Raw genomic sequence first — 24,437 nt, 5'->3', positions numbered from 1 at the left:
GAGGACTTTGAAGGTTTCTCTGTCCAATCTTCATTGTCTTCCTCAATGGTGGCCCCCTGGTTTCTCCCCGTCAGTTGTCCTCAACTGCACAACCGATAGTCCATCCAGCTGTACAGGCTTCAGCTGCACAACAAACTGTGCAACCACCTGTTCAGACCTCAGCTGCACTGGTACAGCCTTCTGGAATTCCCAAGCACCTTGTTGTGCCCCAGTCAGAGGGAGAGCTAGATCAGGGAGTGGAGTCGGATGAGGATGAGGTTCCTTAGGGAGCTGGAGGAAGGGAGATGAGCCGGGAGGGTTCTGGCAGTCCTCAAACTCCCATGCCTAGCACTTCCACAGAGGCAGTTCCTGCCCCTTCTGCGAGTCCAACACTAGAGCAGTTGGGAAGCGACTCTTGCCATCCATGCCCATGCAAGGAATCCCTGCCAGACACTTCAAACACATCCCAGCCAATCAGCATCCAGCTTCAAGAGGCCACGCTGTCACCTAGCAAAGCCCCACTGTTGGATGTGCTGTCTGAGACTCGCCCCCCTCACTTCATGCGAGGAAGCGTGAGAAGAGAGACTTTCAAAGGGTGGAACTCAGACGAAGCCACTGCTTATGCTTAAAAATCTTCCCTACTTAAGCGGGTGTCTTCCAAGGCAAAAGTGCTGTGTCAACTCTCCCCAAACGCTGAAGAGACTGCTTAGTTAGGATAGTTAGGGAAAGTAGTGAGTCAGAGTAGACAGGTATATGAAGCACACCTCTTTGGATGTAACCATAACCTTAATAAAAAGAGAAAAAGACATCACCTCGCCTCAGTCTGAATCCTTCGGCTCTGGGCAGGACACACCTGGGGTCTTCCTGCTGGCCGCTGCTGTGCTTCAGTCAGTTCATGCACGCCCCTGCAGGGTCTCCTTTTGGCTCTGGAATTTCTCAATTCAGGGATGCCCTTTTCAGTTCCACTTCATCAGAACTGAGGAGGCCCTCTGCTGTGGCACAGGCAACTCGCCTGGTTTTCCTGCCACATGTTGAGGAGTGATGGGAATCCTCTCTCAATCCCTTTGACATTTCCAAGGGAAGGCCTAGACAATCTTTGGAGGATGTTTTAGATCCGCTTGATCCTTTCATGATGCCTGAAGGTGATGACGTTGAGTGGAGTGGGAAGTCTGAAACAGGAAGATTTGTCTCACCACCTTTTTCAGTCCTCTGATATTCTCACTCTATTTCACAAGTCCCTAGACACCTTGGGTTTGGAATGGCCGACTTTGGAGTCTTCTCCTGCTCTGGTGAGGGGGGGGACACAAGGTTTTAAAGGCACACAAATATTTTATTTATTTATTAAATTTTTAATAATCTATTCTCGCCTTCCCAATTCCAGATACTCTTGATAAGATGGTACGGGATGAATGGGCTCAACCTCTTCACGTGTGCTATGTGTTGGCCTTTGCAAATAAATATTATTCCTTAGACCCTGAGTTCATGAACTTGTTGAAAGTCCTGGCGGTGGATGGGCCAGTTTCAGGTCTCATCTCCCAATCTCTCCTTCTTAAAGAAGGTGACTCTTGATTCAAGGATGCTTCGGAGCAGAGGCTTGACTTCGGCTTCCGAAAGACTCACGATGCCACTGTGCACTCAATCAGAGTTTCTTATGCTGCTTCTTTGCTCGCCAGAGCATCCATGATATGGCTGGATGAGCTGCTTGAGGACCCTCAACCTGATCCAGTACAGCTGCGTACGTCTTTGTTGAAACTCCACAAAGCTGCAGCCTTAGTGATAGATGCAGCTCTAGACCTTACACAGTTTGCAGCGAGGACTGTGTCCACTGGTGTGGTGGCCCACTGGACTCTGTGGCTCCGCCATTGAGATGCTGATAATACAGCTTGTACCAATCTCTCCACAGTTTTCTATACAGGCACCATGTTATTTGGCAACAAGGCTGTGAAGGCCATCCTAGTTGATACCAAGGACAAAAGGAAGCCTGTGTTAGCCACAACTAAAAGGGATGATTGAGAAATGGGCAATTATGACAGGAGCCATACATCACCTCATCAAGATTGTGGCTATAGCATTGGTGAATTCCATTGAATGCTACTCAGATGCTATGCCCAAAAAGGACCATTCATGGAGGGCTATCTTAGATCTCAAGTTCCTCAACTTACTTGTTGTGAGGTATCGATGGTTCAAACTGGAGTCCCTTGAGTTGATCATGGAAGTCATCCAGGAAGGGGATTTTCTGACTTCAATAGATTTAACAGAGGCCTATCTCCACATGCCTATCCTGCTAGCTCATAGACAGTTCCTGAGATTTGTGTATGGCCCAGTTCACTTCCAGTATCAAGCCCTCCTGTTTGGTCTCTTCTCAGCTCTGAGGGTATTCAAAAGATTATGGTTACCCTGGTGGCACATCTTCGCCTCCAGGGTATCCATATCTATCTGTACTTGAATGATCTTCTGGTGTGGGTAAATAGCTGGAGCAGGGCATCTGCTCACATAGACCACACCCTTGCAGCCCTGAGGAACCATGGGTTTCTGGTCAACTTGGAACAGAGCCATCTATCTCCAACACAGTGCCTTCAGCATCTGGGAGCCATCTTGGACACTGGTCGGGTGATGGTCTTTTTATCTCCAGAGAGATCACAGCCATTATAGACACAGCATGTTCCCTGCTGTCACACAGAATAGTCGATATAATGTTTCTTGCCAGAGCCCTTGGCTTGTTCATCTCGACTATCCACATAGTTCCTTGGGCCCATCATCATACTTGACCTGTTCAGTGGGCCCCTCTCCCCTTTCAGCTGGACATCGCCAATTTCAGACACAAGAGACTTTGCCTATCTCCATTTCTGAAATTGTCCTTCCCAGAGCTTGGAAAAGTTACTTTTTTGAACTACAACTCCCATCAGCATGGCCATTGGATTGGGCTGATGGGAGCTGTAGTTCAAAAAAGTAACTTTTCCAAGCTCTGGTCCTTCCAATGGTGGATGTTGGTCGAGCATTTTCCAAAGGGCTCCCCATTCTGGGAGCCCAAGTGGGATATGATTACCACAGATGCCAGTTTACTGGGGTGTGGGTGGGGCACTGCAACTCTCTCTTTGTCCAAGGGACCTGCTCACCAGCCAAACAAGTTCAGAGTACCAGCTGATTAAAGCTCTGAGCAGTGCATCTGGTCCTTCTTCATTTTCATCAGAAGCTGCACCTGATCAATATCCTTGTCTGTCAGTGTGAAGGTGCAGTTTGGACTGTCAAGGAGGTACACAGTCCATAGCTGTTCAAGCAGAGTCCATTCTCATTTTCAATTGGGCCAAACATTACCTACATTCCCTGTGGGCAGAGCATCTCAGCGGAGAGTCAAACATGGTGGCGGATTAGCTCAGCAGACAGCAGGTGTTGCCTTGGGAGTGGAAACTACATCCTGATGTGTTTCACCACCTACAGTTCTGATTCAGGGCCTTCAGGTTGGACCTTTTTGGCCTGAGTCAGAACACCCAGCTGCCCCACTTTTTCACAAGACTTCGTCAGGTGGGTGCTGAAGCTGTTGGCTGATGGAATTGCTCTATGTCTTTCTTCCTGTTCCTCTCCTAGGATGTACTTTCTGGAAGCTCTGTCAGGAATGTGCCCACGTAGTCCTTCTAGAACCCTACTGACTGTGCTGTCCTTGGTTCTCAGACTATCCTGTTGGTCTCAGATCCATGGATACCTCCTTCGAGGCTGGACCTACTGTTACAGGGTCCCATCTGGCACCCAGATCCCAACTGGTTGAGACTGACAGCATGGGTGTTGAGTGGCATCAGCTGAGTTATTTTGGGCTTTCTTAACCCATCATTGATACCATCCTGGCCTTGAGACGACCGTCCACAGTCAGACTCTACCAAAGCACATGGATGTCATTTTCCAAATGATGTTCACCAAAACATCTTTTTCCTCCCAGACCCACAGTACAGCAAGTTCTTGATTTCCTCCATGGGGGATTGAAAATGGAGCTAAAGCCTAATACCTTGTACCGGCAGGCTTCAGCCATTTCCTCCTTTTTTTATCAGCCAGGCCAGATCAATCTATTGGTAGCAATCCCTTGGTCAAGCAGTTCCTAAAGGGAGCATCACTCCTTTCAGCACCCATTGTCCATAGTTTTCCCACCTGGAATCTTCATATGGTTCTGCAGGCATTACAGCATCCTCCATTTGAGCCTCTCAAGGCTGTGCCCCCGCATATTTTTTGTTCAAAGTTTTTTTTCCTGGTGGCCATCACATCAGCCTGGAGGGTTCAGAGTTGGAGTCTCTCTCCGTCACCTGCCATTTGTGTGTTTTCCATAAGGATTCCATGGTTCTGTGTACTGATACTTCATTTCAGCCTTCCATTGCAGCCAGGACATTATTTTACCTTCCTTTTGACCTAATCCAACTCACCCTCTGTAAAATGCCTGGCATTCTCTGGATGTTCACAGGGCTCTCAACATCACCAGGACCCACGACATTCAGCTGACCGAGTCAATGTTTATTTCTTTTCATCTAAGGACTTTAGAAAACATGTCTCAAGTTTGACTCTTGTCGTGTTGGCTGAAAGCTTGCATTATGCTGGCCTATGAGTCCCTCAAGATCCTGGTACCTCATAGCATTACTGCTCATTCTACATAGTGGTCAGCAGCCACTATGGCTACATTTGCAACTAATGTACCTATTGTGCACATCTGCAGGGCTGTTGTGTGAAGAGTAGACCATAACTCCTTTATTAAACACTATAAAGAGGAGCATTATGTTTCTGCAGATGTTTTCTTTAGGAGGCATGTCCTACAGCAAGTTGCATCTCACTAGGCAGCCTGAATGGGCCCCCTCTGCTGGGATCACTTGGGTACATCCCACCTGATGGCATGCTACCTGGGGAAAATGGGCCATTGGTCTTATCTGAAGGGTGGTTTTCCCAGGTAGCATGCCATAAGGGCCCTCCCTGTTTGGGAGGGCTGCCTGTGTTAGTTTTTTTTCTCAAGTTTAGTTAACAGTTAATCTTACGGAGCTTAGATTTTCTATATTGATGCTAAGGCTGGAGTTTTTTGTGTAATGTGAGTCAAGAGTCTAATCCGTGCTGCTCCTTTGCTAATATTTTCTGCTGCGTGACTGTACAGCATAGATCTGATGTCGTTCTCATCCAGAATAGACTGAGGCGAAGAAGCAGCAGCTAAAATGATTTCTCTGCATTCCTGCCTTCGGGACACCAGGCAGCACCATAACGCACATGATGGCATGATACCTGGGAAAACCACCCGTTGGTGAGACCAACGGTCAATTTTGAAAAGTGCGAATTTGATAAACTTGGCTTTAAGTGTGAACTGAATTGAATTTCTGTCCCTTCCCTACTTACAACACATTAAAAGCATAAATATGCATGGGAAAAAAGATAAATCTTTACCTGGCACTGAAAATATGTCAATGCAGGTGCCAGGTGGACCTTCAAGGAGCTTTAACTGAAGCTGATCTACACAGCTGGCAGGAGCAGCAGCTCTCCAGGATTAGAGACGGGGTTTTTCCCACCCCTACCTAGGACCTCTTGCATACCAAGGATGTGATTGTCTACTGAGCTACAGCCCTTCCCCTTTACTGATATTTGCAGTATAACCATTATTACGTTGAAGAAAATGGAAAATTGCCACAAGTTGTTAATAGCAATAGTATTGCGCTGGAAGAGAGGCAGTTGGGAATTATAGTTAATTGGTTAGCTGAACTGGAAAAGGAAGCATTTTTACAGAGCATAAGCAGAATTAGGCTGCAGTCCTACATTCTCCTGAGTACACATATAGTAAAGTTTTAAAAAATTAATAGCTCCATTTTACTCTAAACTCATGAATTTGTAAACTCATAAACTCATGAACAGCAAATAAATAAATTATAGTACTGGTACTGTTCTGACTGATGGCTTGCTTTGTTATAAAGTGGTTTCTGATTATGATAATTACCTTTTTCATTTTAGAGGCTTTTAATAAGGAAAGCATGTGCACATTTTTATATGGTATGCATTAATTTGTGTCCATCACTCACTAGCATCCTTTAGATATATAGTTTTTATAATAAGACCTGGAATTAGAAAAAATGTAAGATTTCATATTTTACATATAATTGTCATACAAATAGGAAATCTCATATATGTAGGAAATACCTGCTTTTGACTGAATAAAAATGGAAATGGACTGCCTTCAAGTCGATCCTGACTTACGGCTACCCTGTGAATAGGGTTTTCATAGTAAGCGGTATTTAGAGGTGGTTTTACCATTGCCTCCCTCTGAGGCTAGTCCTCTCCAGCTGGCTAGGGCCTGCTCAGCTTGCCACAGCTGCACAAGCCAGCCCCTTCCTTGTCCACAACTGCCAGCTGGGGGGCAACTGGGCTCCTTGGGACTATGCAGCTTGCCCATGGCTGCACAGGTAGCAGGGCACGTAACCCCTGAGCCCTTTAGCTGGCCCTTTACACCCAAGAGACAACAAGCGGGGATTTGAACTCACAGACTCTGGACTCCCAGCCAGGCTTTCCTCCCCATTGTGCTATACCAGCTTGTCTTGAATAAATATAGCCCTAATTCATGAATAAAAGCCCAATCATACATTTCATACTTAAGTGTTTTTTCTAATATATATTCAAATAAATCAAGATGACAGAAGTTTAGGAGATTAATTTCGATGTAATTTATGGAAAAGCCCACACTCCTTTATCAAGCAAACTTCCAAGAGCAATCGGAGACGACAAAGCAGCTTAATAGCTGTGATGCTGTTAGAACAAATAAAGAAAAACTATAAAACAATATTTGCAAATAAAACGGTGCATTCTTTTTTCACCTCAATCCTTTGGTACTGAGTTGCCTTACAATCTCATTAGATTACACCGCCCAGAGAGCCCTTGGGCTTAGGGCGGTATATAAATTAAATTAATTAAATTAAAATTAAATTAAAAAACTGTCAGTATTTAAAATATCCACATTAAACATACAACAATTGTGTTTTGAGACCACCTTTCCATCATATACAACTTTGTTGGGGGACTGTAACATAGTGTTGTGAGTTTGGAGTTGGAATGGATGATTCCTGTGAGTCTCCTTCCAGCCTCTGATTTGGAATCCTGTGCCTTGGGGGAGGGGCTGGCTCTGCTGACTAGATGAGTTTCTTTTGTTAAGCTAATAGTGTGGCCACTTTGCTAATGGGTCTTTCAAGTGCCCAGCAACTGGTGAATAGGCCAGGAAGATCCTTTTGTCATTTAAACTCTGCAGGAGAGCCTCCCACACCCTCCTGGGGGCTAGCAGAGGTTTGTGCTTTGAGTGTTTTTAGAGAAAGGCTGGGAACTGGAGGCAGGCAGAGAGACTATCTCTCTGCATGATGGCTTTAGGATGCCTCCTGCAACACTGATGGAAAAGCTGGATATTAGACTGCTGATGCCTTGAACCCCTCCATCATAAGCTCAGGTTGGAATGTGTGTAAATAAATAAACCATATTTCCTAAAGACACCACAGTCTCCACTGACCTTCTTCCCAAAGGAAACCAAACCCTGGATGAGTGCAGGGACCCCTGAAATATCACCGCTCGGAGATTGGGAAGGTGTGCAACAATATATAAAATAACTAATGGTAGTTGGGTATGTCATAAACTATTGCTGCTGTTATGTGCCTTCAAGTCGATTATGACTTATGGCAACCCTATGAATCAGCGATCTCCATGAACCACCCTGTTCAGATCTTGTAAGTTCAGGTCTGTTGTTTCCTTTATGGAATCAATCCATCTCTTGTTCGTTCTTCCTCTTTTTCTACTCCCTTCTGTTTTCGCCAGCATTATTGTCTTTTCTAATGAATCTTGTCTTCTCATTATGTATCCGAAGTATGATAACCTCAGTTTCATCATTTTGGCTTCTAGTGACAGTTCTGGTTTAATTTGTTCTAACACCCAATTATTTGTCTTTTTCGCATTCCATGGTATGCACAAAGCTCTCCTCCAACACCACATTTCAAATGATTTTTCTCTTATCCGCTTTTTTCACTGTCCAACTTTCGCATCCATACATAGAGATCGGGAATACCATGCTCTGAATGATCATGACTTTAGTGTTCAGTGATACATCTTTGCATTTGATCATAAATAATGAAATTTTATACATTTCTGGTGGAGCTGTTTGGGTGTATATATATTGGAAAGCATTTTTAGAGGTTATTGAGGAACTATTTAGTCATTAATTATCTGGCTGAGAATGGAAATGGACTGCCTTCAAGTCGATTCCAACTTATGGCAACCCTGTGAATAGGGTTTTCATGGTAAAGCGGTATTCAGAGGTGGTTTACCATTGCCTTCCTCTGAGAGTGAGAGGCAGTGACTGGCCCAAGGTCACCCGGTGAGCTTCATGGCTGTGTGTGGATTCGAACCCTGATCTCCCAGGTTGTAGTGCAACACTCTAACCACTACACCACACTGTCTCTCTAATTATCTGGCTACATTGTCATAATTATATAAGCTTGTCTGAAAAAGTTCATTTTATCTATACAAAACAGTTTTTGAGAGGCATGAACTCATAGATATAATAGATCTAGGACGTATGTTATGATTAGAGTAGAACCATTGAAATGAACCATGACTTACTGATTTTACTAGGTCTTTCTGCTTTCTGAAGCATGACTAAATCAGGATCCAAACCATGGTTTTTATGGTAAAATTGATTACATAGGTGCTTAGTGCGAAGGTATCTTTCTGAAAGTTGGTCAGTTTTGAAAATCTACTGTATTTGTCATGAGCTAAAGATGAGAGTTTTTTCCCTTGTGTTGAAAGTTTTTATTTCATTGCTTATTGTTTACAGCAGAGGTGGCTAACAGATATTGTTGGACTCCAACTTCCACCAGCCAGCATAGACAATAATAAAGGATGATGGGAGTTGTAGTCCAGTGACATCTGGACGGCCACAGGTTAGCCACTCCTAGTTTACAACATAAGTGTGCTCCTCCCCTGTGCTGCCCCTCTCCAGTCCACAATTCCATCCTTTCTTTAGCCATTCCACTAGTGTATCTGTCATGGTGGCAGTGTATCTGGTGTTCCATCTGCATAACAGAACTTCCAGCAGATTCTCCAGTCCCTCCTCAATTGATATAACTTAAGCATGAGATTGCTCTGTTAGTGTGCAGAATCTGTAATTTCACAATGGAACTATTTATTCATTGTATAAGGATCTATATTAAAATGTGGTGACTTTATCTCATAGTCAAAAAATTGCTCAGTTCAGCAAAAGCTCCATTTATGTCACTATTCATCCTGAATGTGATGAACCAGAACAAAAATTGTGCTGACAAATCTAAAGAGGTATTTCAGTTAAATATATTCTATCATGAACCACTGGGGTATTTTATGTTTATAGTACATGACACTTTATAGCTATATATTGCAAGTTCAGCATTCATGTTCCCTTTGGCTCTAATATTAAAACCATACAATAAAATGACCTGGGTATATTTTAGATTAGATGAGTAATTTATATTCAGATGGCTGTGCTAACTGTTTTGGGGGAAAAACAGATTATGTGACTAGAGATAAGTCAGTGAATATTAGGTTGGTTGGTTGGTTGGCTGTTACCAAGGCAACTCAAAGGCTGCAAAAGTTGTGGGTTATTTATGTTCAAACTGGTGCAAGCCAGTGTCTCTCAGCCTCATCTGCCTATGTGTAATAAGGAGATAGTAATGCTTACTTATCTTTTGGCATTGTTGTGAAAATTACTGAGATAATGATCTGGTTCATGTGTCACTTTAATCCGTAGTTAAACTAAACAATGGTTTAAATATGAAAATGTAGCATGTATAATGCTGAAACTGTGGGCTCTTCATTCTGAAATAATGGGTGCTTCATTCTGGATGTACACTGCTGAAATTATGCACCACTGCTATATGCTGCCAGGAGTTATGCCATGTCTGGCTTTGTATTACATATGAACCCAGGTTGTGGCTTGTTTCTTTCAAACAAACTATTAGCCTAGGTTTGGATGTAACACTAAGCCAGACCATGACTTAGCTCTCTGCAGCATGACAGGAATTAGGGAGGAATTAAGTATTGGCGATTTGAGCAGTGTGCAGTAGGACGCTGGGGATTCACCTTTAAACCATAGTTTAGTTTAACTATAGTTTAAAGGGATGTGTGAACAAGGAATGTGCACAAAGTACTTGCAACAATGAGTACACTACATTGTAACTATTACATATCATGATTTTGATTTTCCATAGAAGTATTCAAAGGCTTAGTTCCACCAACATAGCCATCTGCATAGGTCAGGGATGGGGAACCTTTGGTTCTCCAGATGTTGCTGTACTGCAACTCCCATCAGCCCCAGCGAGCATGACCAATGACTAGGGATGATGGGAGTTGTAGTTCAGTAACATCTGGAGGGCCAAAGGTTCTTGACCCCAATGTAGGTGCTTGCTTAAAATGGAAGCTGCTTCCCTTTGTAAACTGTAGATATTGAAGCAATTTCTGTTGACATAGCAAATTTTTACCATGCAGTTGTAAACTCTCCATATGGTTCCATTTCAGATGGCCACTCATATGACACAGAATAATTCAGATTTATTATGGAGTGGCAGCTTGTCATATTGACCCATCTTTTGCCTAAGAGCCTCTTTATACTTTTCAAGTAGTTAGACAGAATGCACTTCCATGGAGGAATTAATATGAAATCTCTGTATACAGATGCTAAATTCAACAATTTCACATGTGGGCCTTGTCCCCACCTTTCTTTCTCCCCCCCCCACGTGTATATGTGCTGGAAAAGCACATATGAAAAGTGTGTATAAGCCCTGTACAGATATTATTTGAAGGAGGAAGGAATGGATTTGATAGTGCTTAACCTCCATGTAGTTATTATAAGAGCTGGGCCCAAGAATACAACCCTTTAAACAGGTATTCCTGTTGCATGGAATAAGCCCTTTCAAACCTTCTAATGAACACATGCAGGTCAGGCACACACTATCTTGCTCCCCATTCCCTGTGCACACATTCAAACACAATCTGAAAAAGACCTACCAAGTCAGTCCATTGTTGTCTGCTGGTCCAGAAGGTAGGTGACTGACTGGGTGGGTGCTCTGACTGGCAGCAGCTCTCCAATGTCTCAAGTGAATTCTATACTAATCCTGCTACTTGAGCTCTTGCAGTGACATTTGAACATGCAACTTCCTGCATGCAAAGCACGTGGTCTACAAGTGAAATGGGGTTCCTCTCCACATCTCTGACACAATTGGCTGTGGCTTCCCTGCGCATGTACATGCAATAAAAGAAGCCCCTGCATATACTACCCTGATGTTAAAATTGTTCATATTATGATCTACATACTGGTTTCCAGTGAATTTAAAGTTCTGATGTATGAATCAACCATAATGCAAGGGTCATAGCAGTGTGATTATGTGCTCCAGTTCATGACTAACATTTGCTTGGTATTACTTCTTTTCCAGATTGCCCAACTTCAAGCAAATATTTCCAGAAATCTCTTGATAATAAGAAGGGAAAGTTAAACTTGTTTTAATTCCGTTGGGAGTTTAATGCATCTTAGAATGAGGATGGAGAGGAGCAGTAGCATCTCTGAAAGCAGAATTACCTTGGTTCTCTTTTTTTCCCAAATTATTACAGCACTGGACGTACCTCTTGATCGTAAGTATTAATAGTTTATAGTCTAAAGAATGGTATTGGGTGACTTTTTGTTATAGAGCAGGGGTAGCCAAGTTGATGCCCTTCAGACGTTGTTATAGAGCAGGGGTAGCCAAGATGATGCCCTTCAGACTATAGCTCCCATAATCTCTGACCATTGGTCATGCTGGCTGGGGCTGACGAGAGTTGGAGCTTTAACAGCATCTGGAGGGCACAATATTGGCTAGCCCTGTTATAGAGAAACAAACTCATAATCTAAATTCAAAAAAATGAACAGCATTTAATCATGAAAAACCACATTTGTATGTACATACTCTTTCACACTCCTGCCTTCCATTAGCCTTTTATAATGTCATTTTCTATGTGAGAAGAAAATATTGGATGCTTAGAACCAAACTAAGCATTAAGGTAACAGACTGATGCCAGCTCAAGACATTTGGACTCCACTTCAGAAAGCAAAATGGCAGCACTCCTTTCCCTCTAGGGCCAAAAGAAGGTGTGTTGCACCAATTCATCTATCCCTGCACCCCAATGGTGCTGACTGAAGCAGGGTGCTTCACCCTATTGCATGGCAGGGTGGACTCACTTTCCTTCCCCAGCTAAGTATAAAGGTGGAAATGGCAATGTGGATTTTAGAGCAAAAAAAGAAAGGTGGGAGATACTAAATCCTTAGCAATACCCATGGTTTCCCCCTCTCCCTGACAGTTTATGTCTTCCAGAGTTAAGTGTTCCCCTGTGTGAGGAGACGTTATGAAGAGATAGGCAGCAGATACAAAGAGGGCTTATTCTCTGAACTGTTAAATATGGATCCCCACTCCCATTTGTATGTAGGAATCAGACCTCAGTTCAAACAAACAGGTCTTGGTTTTGCCCTTTATAGTGCATTTTATAATAAACTGTTTATTTTCAAATGTACAGATGGAATACATGTTTCCCATGTAGACAATCACAATATCAGCCCAAATCCCCATACCTTAAAAGCATACCAGCAACTTCTTAGCAAGCTCCAAACTCAGCTTTTTCCAGCAAGCTCCAAACTCAGGCAATGTCTCTTTTTGTACCTGTATTCATTTGGCAAAATGGTTTCTTCAGACTTTATCCAGGCAGATGGGCCGTGCCACAAATTCTAGTAGCTTGGAGTAGCCACCAGATATCAAAAGTCATAAACCAGGTCCCTGTTGTCCAGCATCAAATATTAGACTGTACAAAAGAAGTTAGACAGAATGCAGTGTTTTACATTGTGAAAGAGCAGGCTTACAACAGTAATGTTTTAGGTATATAATACATTACTTTGACCAGTGCTTCTCAGTGCTTTGGCCAGTTTGTGGTACTCCATGAAGAGTTGTTGCCATATTTTCCTGAACCTTTAATGAAAGCTGCATTTTTACACAAGTGGATCATATATTCATAATAATTTATTGTTCAGTTTGACTGTACTTACTGGTTTTTTTCTTAGTGACTTTTTGATATTAGACCTTTGTCATTCTTCACTATTTAGATCTTTGTCAGTGTTTCGCAACAGTAATTCATGCATTGCTAATCAAAGTTAGTGCTATTTCTGAATTGTTTGGGGGATGTCTCTTAAATAATCTGGTAAATAACTACATTAGTACAGTAACTCACTTGGTGGCAAACTCCACTAGCCCCATGTCTCTAGCAGACACCATTGTTTAACTTCTGAATATCTGTTTTTTAGTTTTACTAGGATTTGTTGCCATGTTTGTGTTACTTTGTGAAACATAGGGTATTCTTTTACTAACCACAGAAATGACCTTCATTTTTGTACATAGTAATTTTAGTTGGGAATGAAATTTTATGACAAAGAAGGCCTGTATTTTGAAATTAATATGAAGCCAAATCTGTTCATTTCAAGTGAAACTTTGTTCTACTTATCCTGGCATTGTTTTGTTTTAATTTAACCATCAGTGTGCTGTTCAAGCATATTGAATGGTTGCATTTGAGCATAACGTGAGACAATTGTTTACCATTAAGAAAGAGCTTAGCTTCTCTGGGCTTGCATGCTTTTCCTCTTCTCCTCTAGCAAAAGCTGCCAGGAGATCAGAAGTTTCAGCTTCCATTTTAGAGTATATTTATATTTATATTTATTTTATTTATTAAATTTTTATACCGCCCCATAGCCAAAGCTCTCTGGGCGGTTCACAACATCAAAATATCAACATACAATTTAAAACCACACATTAATCAATTTAAAACATAACAACCATTTAGCGTGTTGTCCAAATTGTAACTATGGTTACTGAAAAAAAGACTGCTTTTCAAAAATTATGGTTTGAAGACGACTTATTTGCACTAACTGTAATTAAGATTAACCACAGGTTGTCTGTAGCCCAATATGTTAAAAACAGACAATTAACTTAAATTTACTGGCTTTTGCCTATCCTAATTCATATTCTGAAATATTTATGTTTCAGTCTATTGGACACATATGTTTTGGACAGCAGCCTCCTATAGCAAATATGTCTGTAATTTATTTGTTAAATTATAAAACTAAAAATATAAACATAAATTTATAACTTTTTCTAAATTAACACTAAAGGTGAGCATTTTTGTTTTAATCCAGAAATACTGAGTAGGGCTCTCACATTGAAATTAATTGGTTTTGGAATGAAATAGCATAGTTAATAAGATATCCATCTTGTCTATGGTAGTTTGATGCTGTTTGTAACTTTTCAATACAGTCTTTAAGTATTTAGCTGCTCTTCAATTTGACCTTATGTATAGATTGATTCACTAACAGGCAAAAAAACCCTTGCAGTTTAAGAATGTACCTATAGCCAAGAGATATTTCTATCAAACTTTAAAAAACAGGGAAATTGGGCAAGCTATAGTGAATGTACCAGGGGAGCAGGAGACCTGACCTCCTCTCTGAAATGTTATACTGCTCTACAAATTTGTCAAAATGCAAACACAATTTGGGTTGGTCTTTCAAAGTCCAATTCACTTCCTGTGTAGCTTGGAAGAATTTGCTGATCATTTGCAGGCTTAGTGTGTTTAGTGGGATTTACTCCCATGCAAGCATGCTTAGGATAGGTAAAACTGACCATGGGGGATGAGGAGGGGGAGGGGAGAGGAGAGGGAAGGAGGAAGGGAGGGGAAGGGAAGGTAGAGGAGAAAGGAGGCGATTGAAAGGGGGTGGGAAAGGGAGGGGCAAAGGAAGGGGAGGAAAGGGGCAAGAGGGAGGAGGAGGGGAGGGCAGGTTTGATCATTTGCGTGGTTTTTGAGTTCAGTGGGATTTAGTCCTGGACAATCATGCTTAGGATAGGTGAAACTGACCTGGTGGAGAGGCAGGGAGGGGGGGAAGGGGAGGAGATTGAGTGGCTGGGCGCTGAGCAGGGGCAAAGCCCCTTTCCTTTCCAAATGAAAACATTGTGAACAATATCATTGTTTTTCAGCATTTCCCTCACCTTTTTATTCTATAGCAGGCACATGTAGTCTCCCACCCAAATTTTAACCAAAGCTGTCCCTGACCACATCCACGCCAGACCTTTATTTCACTTTAGACAGTCATGGCTTCCCCAAAGAATCCTGGGAAGTGAAGTTAGTGAAGGTTCCTAGTTGCAGAGAGACACCCTGTTCCCCTCCCAGAGTTCCAGTCAGAACAGCTGACTGTTAAACCACTCTGGCCATTGGAGCTCTGTCAGAGGAATAGGAGTCTCCTAACAACTCAGCACCCTTCACAAACTACACTTACCCCAGAATTCTTTCGGGGAAGCTATGACTGTCTCAAGTGAAATAAAGGTCTGGTGTGGGTGCAGCCACCTTATTAGCCAAACCAAACAGCTGTGAGTCTGACTTTTAGAACAGCTGGTTCTTACTGAGCATATCTGCACTTATCATTGACTCCAATGCAAAATTTCTTTAATTAAAAATCAGCCAGGCATTTTTTAACTTTTAAACTGCAGAAGATGAAGGTCAGAGTATGGGGCAAAGTCAGTAATAGGATTATAGGTACTCTGTGAACATGGCTGATTTTTAATTAATTTCAACAAATTATGAGAACTCTGACAGAAAAAAGTCCAACAGGGCTCTGGCTTTTTTTTCTTTCTTTTTACACTTTGAGCTCTCGATTCTCCCTGTTTTGTGTATCGCCTTGAAAAACGTTGAGGGTTGTTAAGAAGCATTTCTGAGTTCAGGACTATAAGTTTTGTAAGGTTTTGTTTTGAAATGAGCTTATGGGACGCATTAGAATACATTGCGAAATGTGAAAAATCCATGCTGGCTATAGTATACAGCTACTCTCGTTGCTGTATAATTTTTGCCTGCAGCATGAAGGCATTGCATTCCATTAATTCCATTTCCCTCCCTCCCCCAGTCCTTAGTATTCATTAGGGTTGCCAGGCTCAGGGCCTGAGAATCTGTATCTTTAAGAGAAGAGAAAATTCAGCCAAGTGCAGGCTTTCTTGCAACACTATAATGGGAAAAACCACAAGGTGAAATTCTCCCTTCCCCCTGCACAACTTTTAAAGATACAGAAGACCTCTTGGAGGCTGGGCCTGGCAACCAAGAGGTCTCCTGTATCTTTAAGAGTTGTGCAGGGGGAAGGGAGAATTTCACCTTGTGGTTTTCCCATTACAGTGTTGCAAGAAAACGTGCACTTGACTAATTTCCTCTTCTCTTAAAGATACATAATCATTCTCAGGCCCTGAGCCTGGCAACCCTAGATAGTGCATATTATTTATCAGTCAGAGTTAGCAAGCAGTGTTTGTATTTGAAAAGTCAACATGTTGGAGTGTGAGAATCTACGCTGATTCTTGAAATGTTAACAAAATTGTTTTCGCTATCTGAGTGTCAGTTGTATATTTGTATATTTTCTTAATACTTTCTCTTTCTGAGATTTAACTTTTTCTTCTTACTAACAAATAATTTTCTTTAATTCATGATTACAATTCACCTGCTGAATCTGATGCGGGGGGGAAAAAAGCAAAACTTCTTGAAGAATGTAAGTTTTCTGCCCAGAAACCTAGATAATAAAAATTGTACTCTGTGTGTGTATGAATGTGTCTGAATAGTTTTTTAATAAAATGGAGTGTGGAGTCCAAGTTTTTATTCATGATGGTGTTTGCTGTTATTAATGCTGTGTACAGATGATTGCGTGAAGCTAGCCTTGTAGAAACTATTGCTAGGACCACCTTTGGATTTTAAAAATTTGTTTAAATACTCACTTTCAGTATTTGAAAGGATATATACACTTTCACATAGGCATTCATATAGATTTTTTTAAAATAAAGTTAAAGTTGCAAGACTATCTTTCCCTTTCAGTAATGTCCCATTATTTAGGAGTTAAATTTCTTTTGCCAGCTTCTGGCCTTGTCCATTTCAACATTCATTTAGGACTAGAAGTGGCTGCACTGTATCTCTTCTTTGTTTTATAGCTATTAAGTTGAGTTAGGCCTAGTGCCATGGTAACTTTAAGGGAGAAGCTGCAAGAAATAATCATCTATACACAGCTGTGGTGTACATTTGCTCATTTTTTCTCTTGTTATGATTTACAAGCATGCAGATCCTGAATTTAACTCTTCCCAAACCACACAGACAGCCCGGTTGTAAAGGGTGGCCAGGTGGGGCACTGGCCCGAGGGCTCCTGGAGCTACAGGGGCCCCTGAGAGGCCCCTCTGCTCCCCTTCTGCGATCCGTGGCAGGAGCCGCGGATCACAGGACAGGAGGAGCTTCCAAGCTGCCCGCCATCCCCCCACTTCACCTACCTTTCTCTCTGCTGTTTTTTGCAGTGTGCGCAGGGTTGCCATCAATCAAGATAGCGGCCGAGGTTTCCGTAAGGGGCTGAAGCCTCTGCTGCCATCTTGCTTGATGGGAGCAATGCGCGCGCGTGTGTGCCATCAACCAAGATGGCGACAGAGGCTTCAGTCCCTTACAGAAACCTCGGCCACCATCTTGATTGATGGCAACCCTGTGCGTGCAGCCGCAAAAAACAGCAGAGAAAGGTAGGTGAAGCGGGGGGATGGCGGGCGGCTTGGAAGCTCCTGTCCTGTGATCCATGGCTCCTGCAGCAGATCACGGAAGGGGAGCAGAGGGGCCCAGGGCAGGTTGGTGCCCAAGGGCCCTGGCATGCCTGGAGCCGGCCCTGCACATAGACACAAACATTCATTACGTTAACAAATCACGAATCCTTTTTAATTACAGACCCTTTGGCTAAGTTCACAATTTTTAAAGGCCTTATTGTGTGCCTCTTTTCAGCATACCATGGAAGAAACAAACCAGAGGCTAGCTTGCTGTTATATGCAAACCTGTGTTTGTGGTTTGTTTGTTTCCTAACAAACCACAATGGTAAGCCAGTAACAAACCTTGGCTTTTTGTGGCATGTTACGAGACAAACCCACGATTGCCAATTCACATATTAATGAAAAACTAGCCTATTGTTATTTTCCCCACAGCTAGGGATGTAAAGACACAACAGTTTCCATCCCATCATGTGTTCACGGCAATCAGTTCTGTTTCAGTTCCACTATAGTTCAGCTTCCACTAAAACCTCCATTATTTGGCTCCAATCCACTGGGGCCAAAAGTAACATAATTAATTAGGTGATTAACTTCAGTGCATTTCAGTGGAAGGGAAATGTCAAAAACAATGCAGAAAATGTAATTATTTATGTGACATTTGCAGACTAAAAAAATGATAGTGAATTCTACTTGTACTTGTGTGATTTCCGTTCTTGACCTTGTGCGAATTGTGACTATTTCCGCTCCCATTTCCACTTCTGATAGAATTCTCTGACATCCCTACCACAGCACACTAACAAAAGGAGTAGAGGAGGACCACCATAGGGTCTTTCAGTGCTCATTCTCATTCACCTAATTTAAACTATGGTTTAATGTGATGTGTGACTGGATCTTTAATGACTCGGTCGCTTGTCCTCACCAAATTCAAGCTCCATATGGCTATCTCCCCTTCTGACTCGCTTGCATATTTAGAGGTGTTAAGCGAGGTGATGGGATGAAGTACTTTCCTTTTTTACTTCAGAAGTGAATCGCAATGTACCTGTATTTTAAACAAAGATCAAAGCCGGTAACAGCATCAAAACCAGCTTCTTTTCAGATAATTCCTATAAGCAGGTGCAAATGATGCTTATGTGCACACAGTGGGTTTTTCTGTGATAAGGAGAAAATTAGTTGTGATTTAGAGATCTACAGACAATTCAAAACATTTTTTACATTCATGTCATTTTGATGTAATGTGAAAATCTTAGTATTATATGAAACAGTAACTCCTTTCACACCCATGAATTTGCATGTCAGTCTAATTAAACAGAGAATGACATTTGTGATTTAAGGACAAATTGCTTGACATCAGGTCCTTTTATTTTTAACAAGGTTTATATAGTACCAGTTAATCATCAAGACTTCTAAGCGGTTTACATAATATATATATTAAAATTACAAAAAAAAAGATATTGAAAGCAGGTTAGCCTAATTTTTTTTTCAAAATAAAATCAGCAGTTTTAACAATATATATTATAATACACACATTGAAATACATGTCAAATATCAAATAAATGCCATTTGCCAAGAAGGTCAAATGGTAGAGGGAACCTAATCTAGCACTTGGGAACACAGTGTGTTCTTCTCCTGGGCACAATGGTGAAAGCTCATTTTCACAGAAGAAATAGACAACTTGTACTGCTGAGATTCTTTACACAAAGTATTGTGGATGAAGCCAATGGATATAATCCAGATCTTCCCTCTATGAGTTAATACTACAGTTACAGAACATTTGAATGGGCTCATTGTCTGGTAAACCAAAATGGTTGTCACTTTTTGTCTGTATATGCAACTGTCTATAATAAGAAATGTAGATGCTAGTGTGAACGGCTATGCAGATAGCTTGGCTGTCGTGGAAGATTTGATTTTATAAACTCAGACTGTAATCCTAGAGGCATGCAACTGTAACATTCCTTATTAATTTCAGGGGAATTTATTCTCTTGCAGATTTATGTGGGATTGCAGCACTCTAGATGTTTGTGATTAACATCACCATTTCTGTAATTTGCTACTACACTTTTAAAACTCTTTACCAAAGCATTTTTTGGGGGGGATTGGAAATATAATTAAACATTTCCCTTTTCTTTTTAATTATATTTTGCACAAAAAGTACCACAACCTCCAACAATAACACAACAGTCTCCAAAAGACTATATCATTGACCCAAGGGAGAATATTGTAATACAGTGTGAAGCAAAGGGAAAGCCACCTCCTAGGTAAGTAGCTTGTATTTTTTTGTATAAATTTTGTTGTATTTTTAATGTCTTCATCTTAAGTGCCTAGACTCGGTGATGGACTGGATGAGAGCCAGTAAATTGAGTCTGAATCCTAGCAAGAGGGAGGTGCTGTGGGTTGGTGGTTCCCAAGTCCGGATAACTGGTCAATTGCCTGCTTTGGATGGGGTCATACTCCCTTTGAAAGAGCAGGTTTGTAGTCGGTGCTCCTGGATCCCTCTTTGTCGCTAGAGGTTTGGCTGATAAGAGATCTGCGACCGTTTCTGGACCAGGATAGCCTGATCACTGTTGTCCATGCACTGGTAACCTCCATGCTGGATTACTGTAATGAACTCTATGTGGGGCTGCCCTTGAGGTTGATCTAGAAGCTGCAGCTGGTGCAAAATGTGGCAGTACAACTGTTGCTGAAAGAATTACATTGGCTGCCCTTTAGCCAAGTTCAAGGTGCTGGTTTTGATGTACAAAGCCCTATACAGCTTGGGACCAGGCTACCTGAAAAATCATTTTACCCCATATACCCAATTGATCACTGTGCTCTGGAGGTGAGGGTCTCCTGCAGATACCATCTCATTAAGGAGGTCCATTCCACGCGACATAGGAAGCGGACCTTTAGTGTTGTGGCACCTAGCCTTTGGAATTCTCTCCCCTTAAATGTTAGACAGGCAGCACCTCTATTGTCTTTTTGGCACCTACTGAAGACCTTCCTACTGAAGACCTTCAACAAGTCTTTTAAGTAAAGACTGTATCCCAGTCTGCTTGTGTTGGAATTGCTTTTTAAAGTTGTTTTTTAAAGATGCTTTTAAGATGATTTGTTTTTAGTATGTTTTTGAGTATGTTTTGTTTTTAAGATGTTTTAAAGTCTCTTGTTTTTAAGATGTTTTAAAGTGCTTTTAGTGTTTTTGTTTGCCACCCTGGACTCCTTCTGGGAGGAAAGGCGAGATATACATTTAATAAATAGGTAAAATATGTTGATGTGTGTGCGTTGTTGCGTGAAACAGCATACGTTACATTGGAGTTAAGTTGAGCAAGAAGCATCACATTAGATCAGGTTAAGAGTCTTTACTACAAGACATTATGGCTTAAGGCTTTAAGATTACATGTAGAGTTGCTCCCCCCCCCAGGAGAGAAGTTCTCAGTTCAAAGACATGACACAGAAGAAACTCTGCTCAACACAGATAGCTGCTAGAACTCTCCTAGTCTATCTTGATACTACCATGGCAACGGCCTTGGCTGTCCGTTCCCAGACTGGGCAAAGACATAACTCCTTCTAGCTACAGATTTGCAGACTTGATGGAAAATAAACTCAGTGACAGTACAGTTCAATGGTCAACAATTCCCCCTTTTTCCCATCATGTCTGTAATTCATGACAACAATAACAATAATACATTTCTACAATACATCTTGCAATACAGTTTACATTTCAGTACAGTTCAGAACATCTCTGCACATTTAGCTAACACTTTATTCAATCAAACTTTGGTTGAACACAAGTCAGATATAACGTATCAGGATCCATTTCAACCTGTTTGTGCATACCTGGGCTGGTAATTACCCCCACAGTAAATTTTTCAGGCGGTTTCCCTATGTTTGATCTTGTAGAACGTCTTAAAGGCACTAGGGCTTCTGCCCTCTCTGCCCCCCCATTTGTGCTTGTGCTTGGCACAGCGTGCCCAGGATCCTCCATTTCCTCAGCCTTACGTTTCTTCGATCTTCTTTTCCCACAAATGAGCTCATTTAACGCATCTCTGAGAGGAATTTGTGTGCCTTCCACTTTTATGTCAAGTTCTGGTTTGAATGTTTGCGCTTGTGTGTCATCTAACCCTGTAAGAATGACTGTTTCCCTTTGATCCCAAGGCTTTTCTGAGACTTTAATGCTTCTGCTCAGAACTAATTGCTGTGTTTCTGGCAACCAAATTCTGAAATATGCATTCTGAAATCCCAAAACAAACCCTTGGGTGCAAGTTTGCCTCTTCTTTTTCCCTGTGAAATGTGGACCCAGCAACGTGCACCGAATTTTTGAATGTGTTGTATTTTCGGCTTTCTGCCAGTGATTTTCTCATAAGGAGATATTCCAAGTGCACTGTGTAATACCCTGTTGTGAATATAATTCGCATAATGAATTGCTTCTCCCCAGAAGGAGTTCCCTAAATTGCAATCCATTAGCATGGCTCTCATTGCTTCCTGAAGCACCCTGTTTTTTCTCTCTGCAGTTCCGTTGGAAAACGGGCTGTAAGGAGCAGTGAAATTCTGGTTTATTCCCTTACTCTCAAGGAAGTCACTCAATGCCTTGCTCGTGAATTCCCCTCCCTGGTCTGAGTGTATCACTTTCACAGTGACGCCATGTTGAGTTTCAATTCTCTTAATGAACAGCTTCAGCTTCAGTTCAGCTTCACTTTTATGCTTGAGCAAATAAAGATTCGTGTATCTAGAGAAATCATCTACCAGTACCATAAAGAATTTCGTACCTCCGCGTGAAGCATTTATTGGCCCTGATAAATCAACATGAACTAGCTGGTAGGGAGCTGTTGTGGTTCTCTCAGCCTCCTGGTTAATTGGTCTAATTGTCATTTTCGCTTTATGACATGCATCACAATCCAACATTAACTGTCCACAATTTCTCAAACGTATGTTTTCACTATGCATTGGGGTTTTCTTTATCGTGTCAAAGTTTGCATGCCCCAGCCTTTGATGCCATTCATGGACGCAGCCTTGATGTGTGTGTGCCTCAGCGTTTAACACAGCACACCCTGCTTGACTGCCTTTTATTACAAACTGTGAATCATTAAGGCTTCCCTGCATGCACACTTTATCCCCCCTCATTACAAAACATTTGTCTTTGTGAAACAATACTGAAAAATCACAACTCACCAGTTTTCTGACTGACAAAATATTATGATGCAGGTCTGGTACAAACAGACATTCTGACAGTATTCCAAGTTTATCAAATCTCACCAGTCCTCGGGCTTCCACATTCTTCTGCGATCCATCCGCAAGTAAAACAAAGTCCTGCACGTCTTCTGAAGTGTAAAACAAACTCCTGTCTTTAATTAATATATGGCTTGCCCCGCTGTCAAGAATCCAGTTAACAGGTCCTAAATCTTGAGACTTCTGTTTACAAACAAAGTTCACACTTCCCTGCTTCAAGCCTCCTTCCCTGGAGTTTCGCTTGACTGCACAGTCTCTTTGAAGATGCCCACGAGCCCCACAGGCATAACAAGATTTCAGCCGCTGTTGTTCTTGCTTGTTTTCCTGTCTGCAGCTGCTTTCTTCTTTCAGCTTGGCTCTTTGCTTTTCCTCAGCACTTTTCGCCTCTTGTCTCCGCTGCCATTCCTGGGACAGTTTTTCCTCAATAAACGCAACGTTGAGACCTCCGTCAGGCATGGCTTCGAAAGCCATGACCATATTATTCCAAGTCCCTTCAAGTGAAGCCAGGATCAGATAGGTCTTCTGAAGTTCAGAGTGTTCCATGCCTTGATCCTGCAACTCAGCAAATAGGTGTCTGAATTCAGTGAGATGCTCACTCATTTCACACTCACCCGTGAAGCGCATCTGGTACAGCTTCTTTGCCAAACACAATTTAGATCCCGCAGTCTGTTGCACATGTAGGGCCTCCAACACGTCCCACATCTGTTTGGCGTTTGTAACATCTCTCACGTGTAACAGTTGAGAGTCTGATAGAGCCAGAAGTATAAAAGCTTGCGCCTTCTGATCTCCACTCGTCCAGGCCGCGGTCAGTACCGCCGGAGGGGGTCCATCTATAATGTCCCATAAATCCTCTTTTATCAGCAAAGCCCGCATCCTCGGCTTCCAGCTGGCATAATTCTTTTCCGTCAATCTTTCCATTGGCAAGCCTCCCCCAGACAGGTTTACAGCCATGTTGCTCACCTCTGTCTGGTACAATTGATCAAGCTGCCCTCTGGAACTCCGTCTGCCGTTCAGACCAGCCACTTACTCCTGTGTAACGCGCTGTGGATCTGGGCCCATAACCCTGTTGATGTGTGTGCGTTGTTGCGTGAAACAGCATACGTTACATTGGAGTTAAGTTGAGCAAGAAACATCACAGAGGCATTAGATCAGGTTAAGAGTCTTTACTACAAGACATTATGGCTTAAGGCTTTAAGATTACATGTAGAGTTGCTCCCCCCCCCAGGAGAGAAGTTCTCAGTTCAAAGACATGACACAGAAGAAACTCTGCTCAACACAGATAGCTGCTAGAACTCTCCCAGTCTATCTTGATACTACCATGGCAACGGCCTTGGCTGTCCGTTTCCAGACTGGGCAAAGACATAACTCCTTCTAGCTACAGATTTCCAGACTTGCAGACTTGATGGAAAATAAACAGTGACAGTACAGTTCAATGGTCAACCTGAGTAGGGAATTGTGTGTTTACTACTGACCACTATATCTTCTGATTTACAGATAGGAAGGTTAGAATTGCTTGATAAAAAGATTCCATGTAGATATTTCTCTGTTGCCCTTTAAGTATCCATATCAGATTTGTTTTTGAAAGAATGAGTGAAGTCCAGTTGGTGCCTTTTTGCTTATGGAAAAGTTTTTGATCCATTGGAGGTG

General features: G+C 42.0%; 1 protein-coding gene across 13 annotated transcripts in view; it reads left to right on the top strand.

Annotated features, from left to right (window-relative positions):
- The window catches only part of NRCAM (neuronal cell adhesion molecule), a 181,496-nt gene that overhangs the window by 46,491 nt on the left and 110,568 nt on the right, over nucleotides 1–24,437 (top strand). For 8 of the 13 annotated variants that reach the window (XR_009764462.1, XM_061639962.1, XM_061639961.1 and 5 more), the window contains exons 3-4: nucleotides 11,424–11,619; nucleotides 19,726–19,846. Coding sequence is in view for 12 of the 13 variants with exons in the window: in XM_061639962.1 (XP_061495946.1) it covers nucleotides 11,511–11,619; nucleotides 19,726–19,846 (230 nt within the window). In the remaining variant the exon portion in view is untranslated. The remainder of the gene's footprint in view (nucleotides 1–11,423; nucleotides 11,620–19,725; nucleotides 19,847–24,437) is intronic. The other 5 variants (XM_061639960.1, XM_061639959.1, XM_061639953.1 and 2 more) reach the window with 1 other exon arrangement.

This window comes from Rhineura floridana, chromosome 8 (assembly GCF_030035675.1).
Source record: "Rhineura floridana isolate rRhiFlo1 chromosome 8, rRhiFlo1.hap2, whole genome shotgun sequence".
Lineage (NCBI taxonomy): Eukaryota > Metazoa > Chordata > Lepidosauria > Squamata > Rhineuridae > Rhineura > Rhineura floridana.
This window is presented reverse-complemented; position numbering and strand designations above follow the sequence as displayed.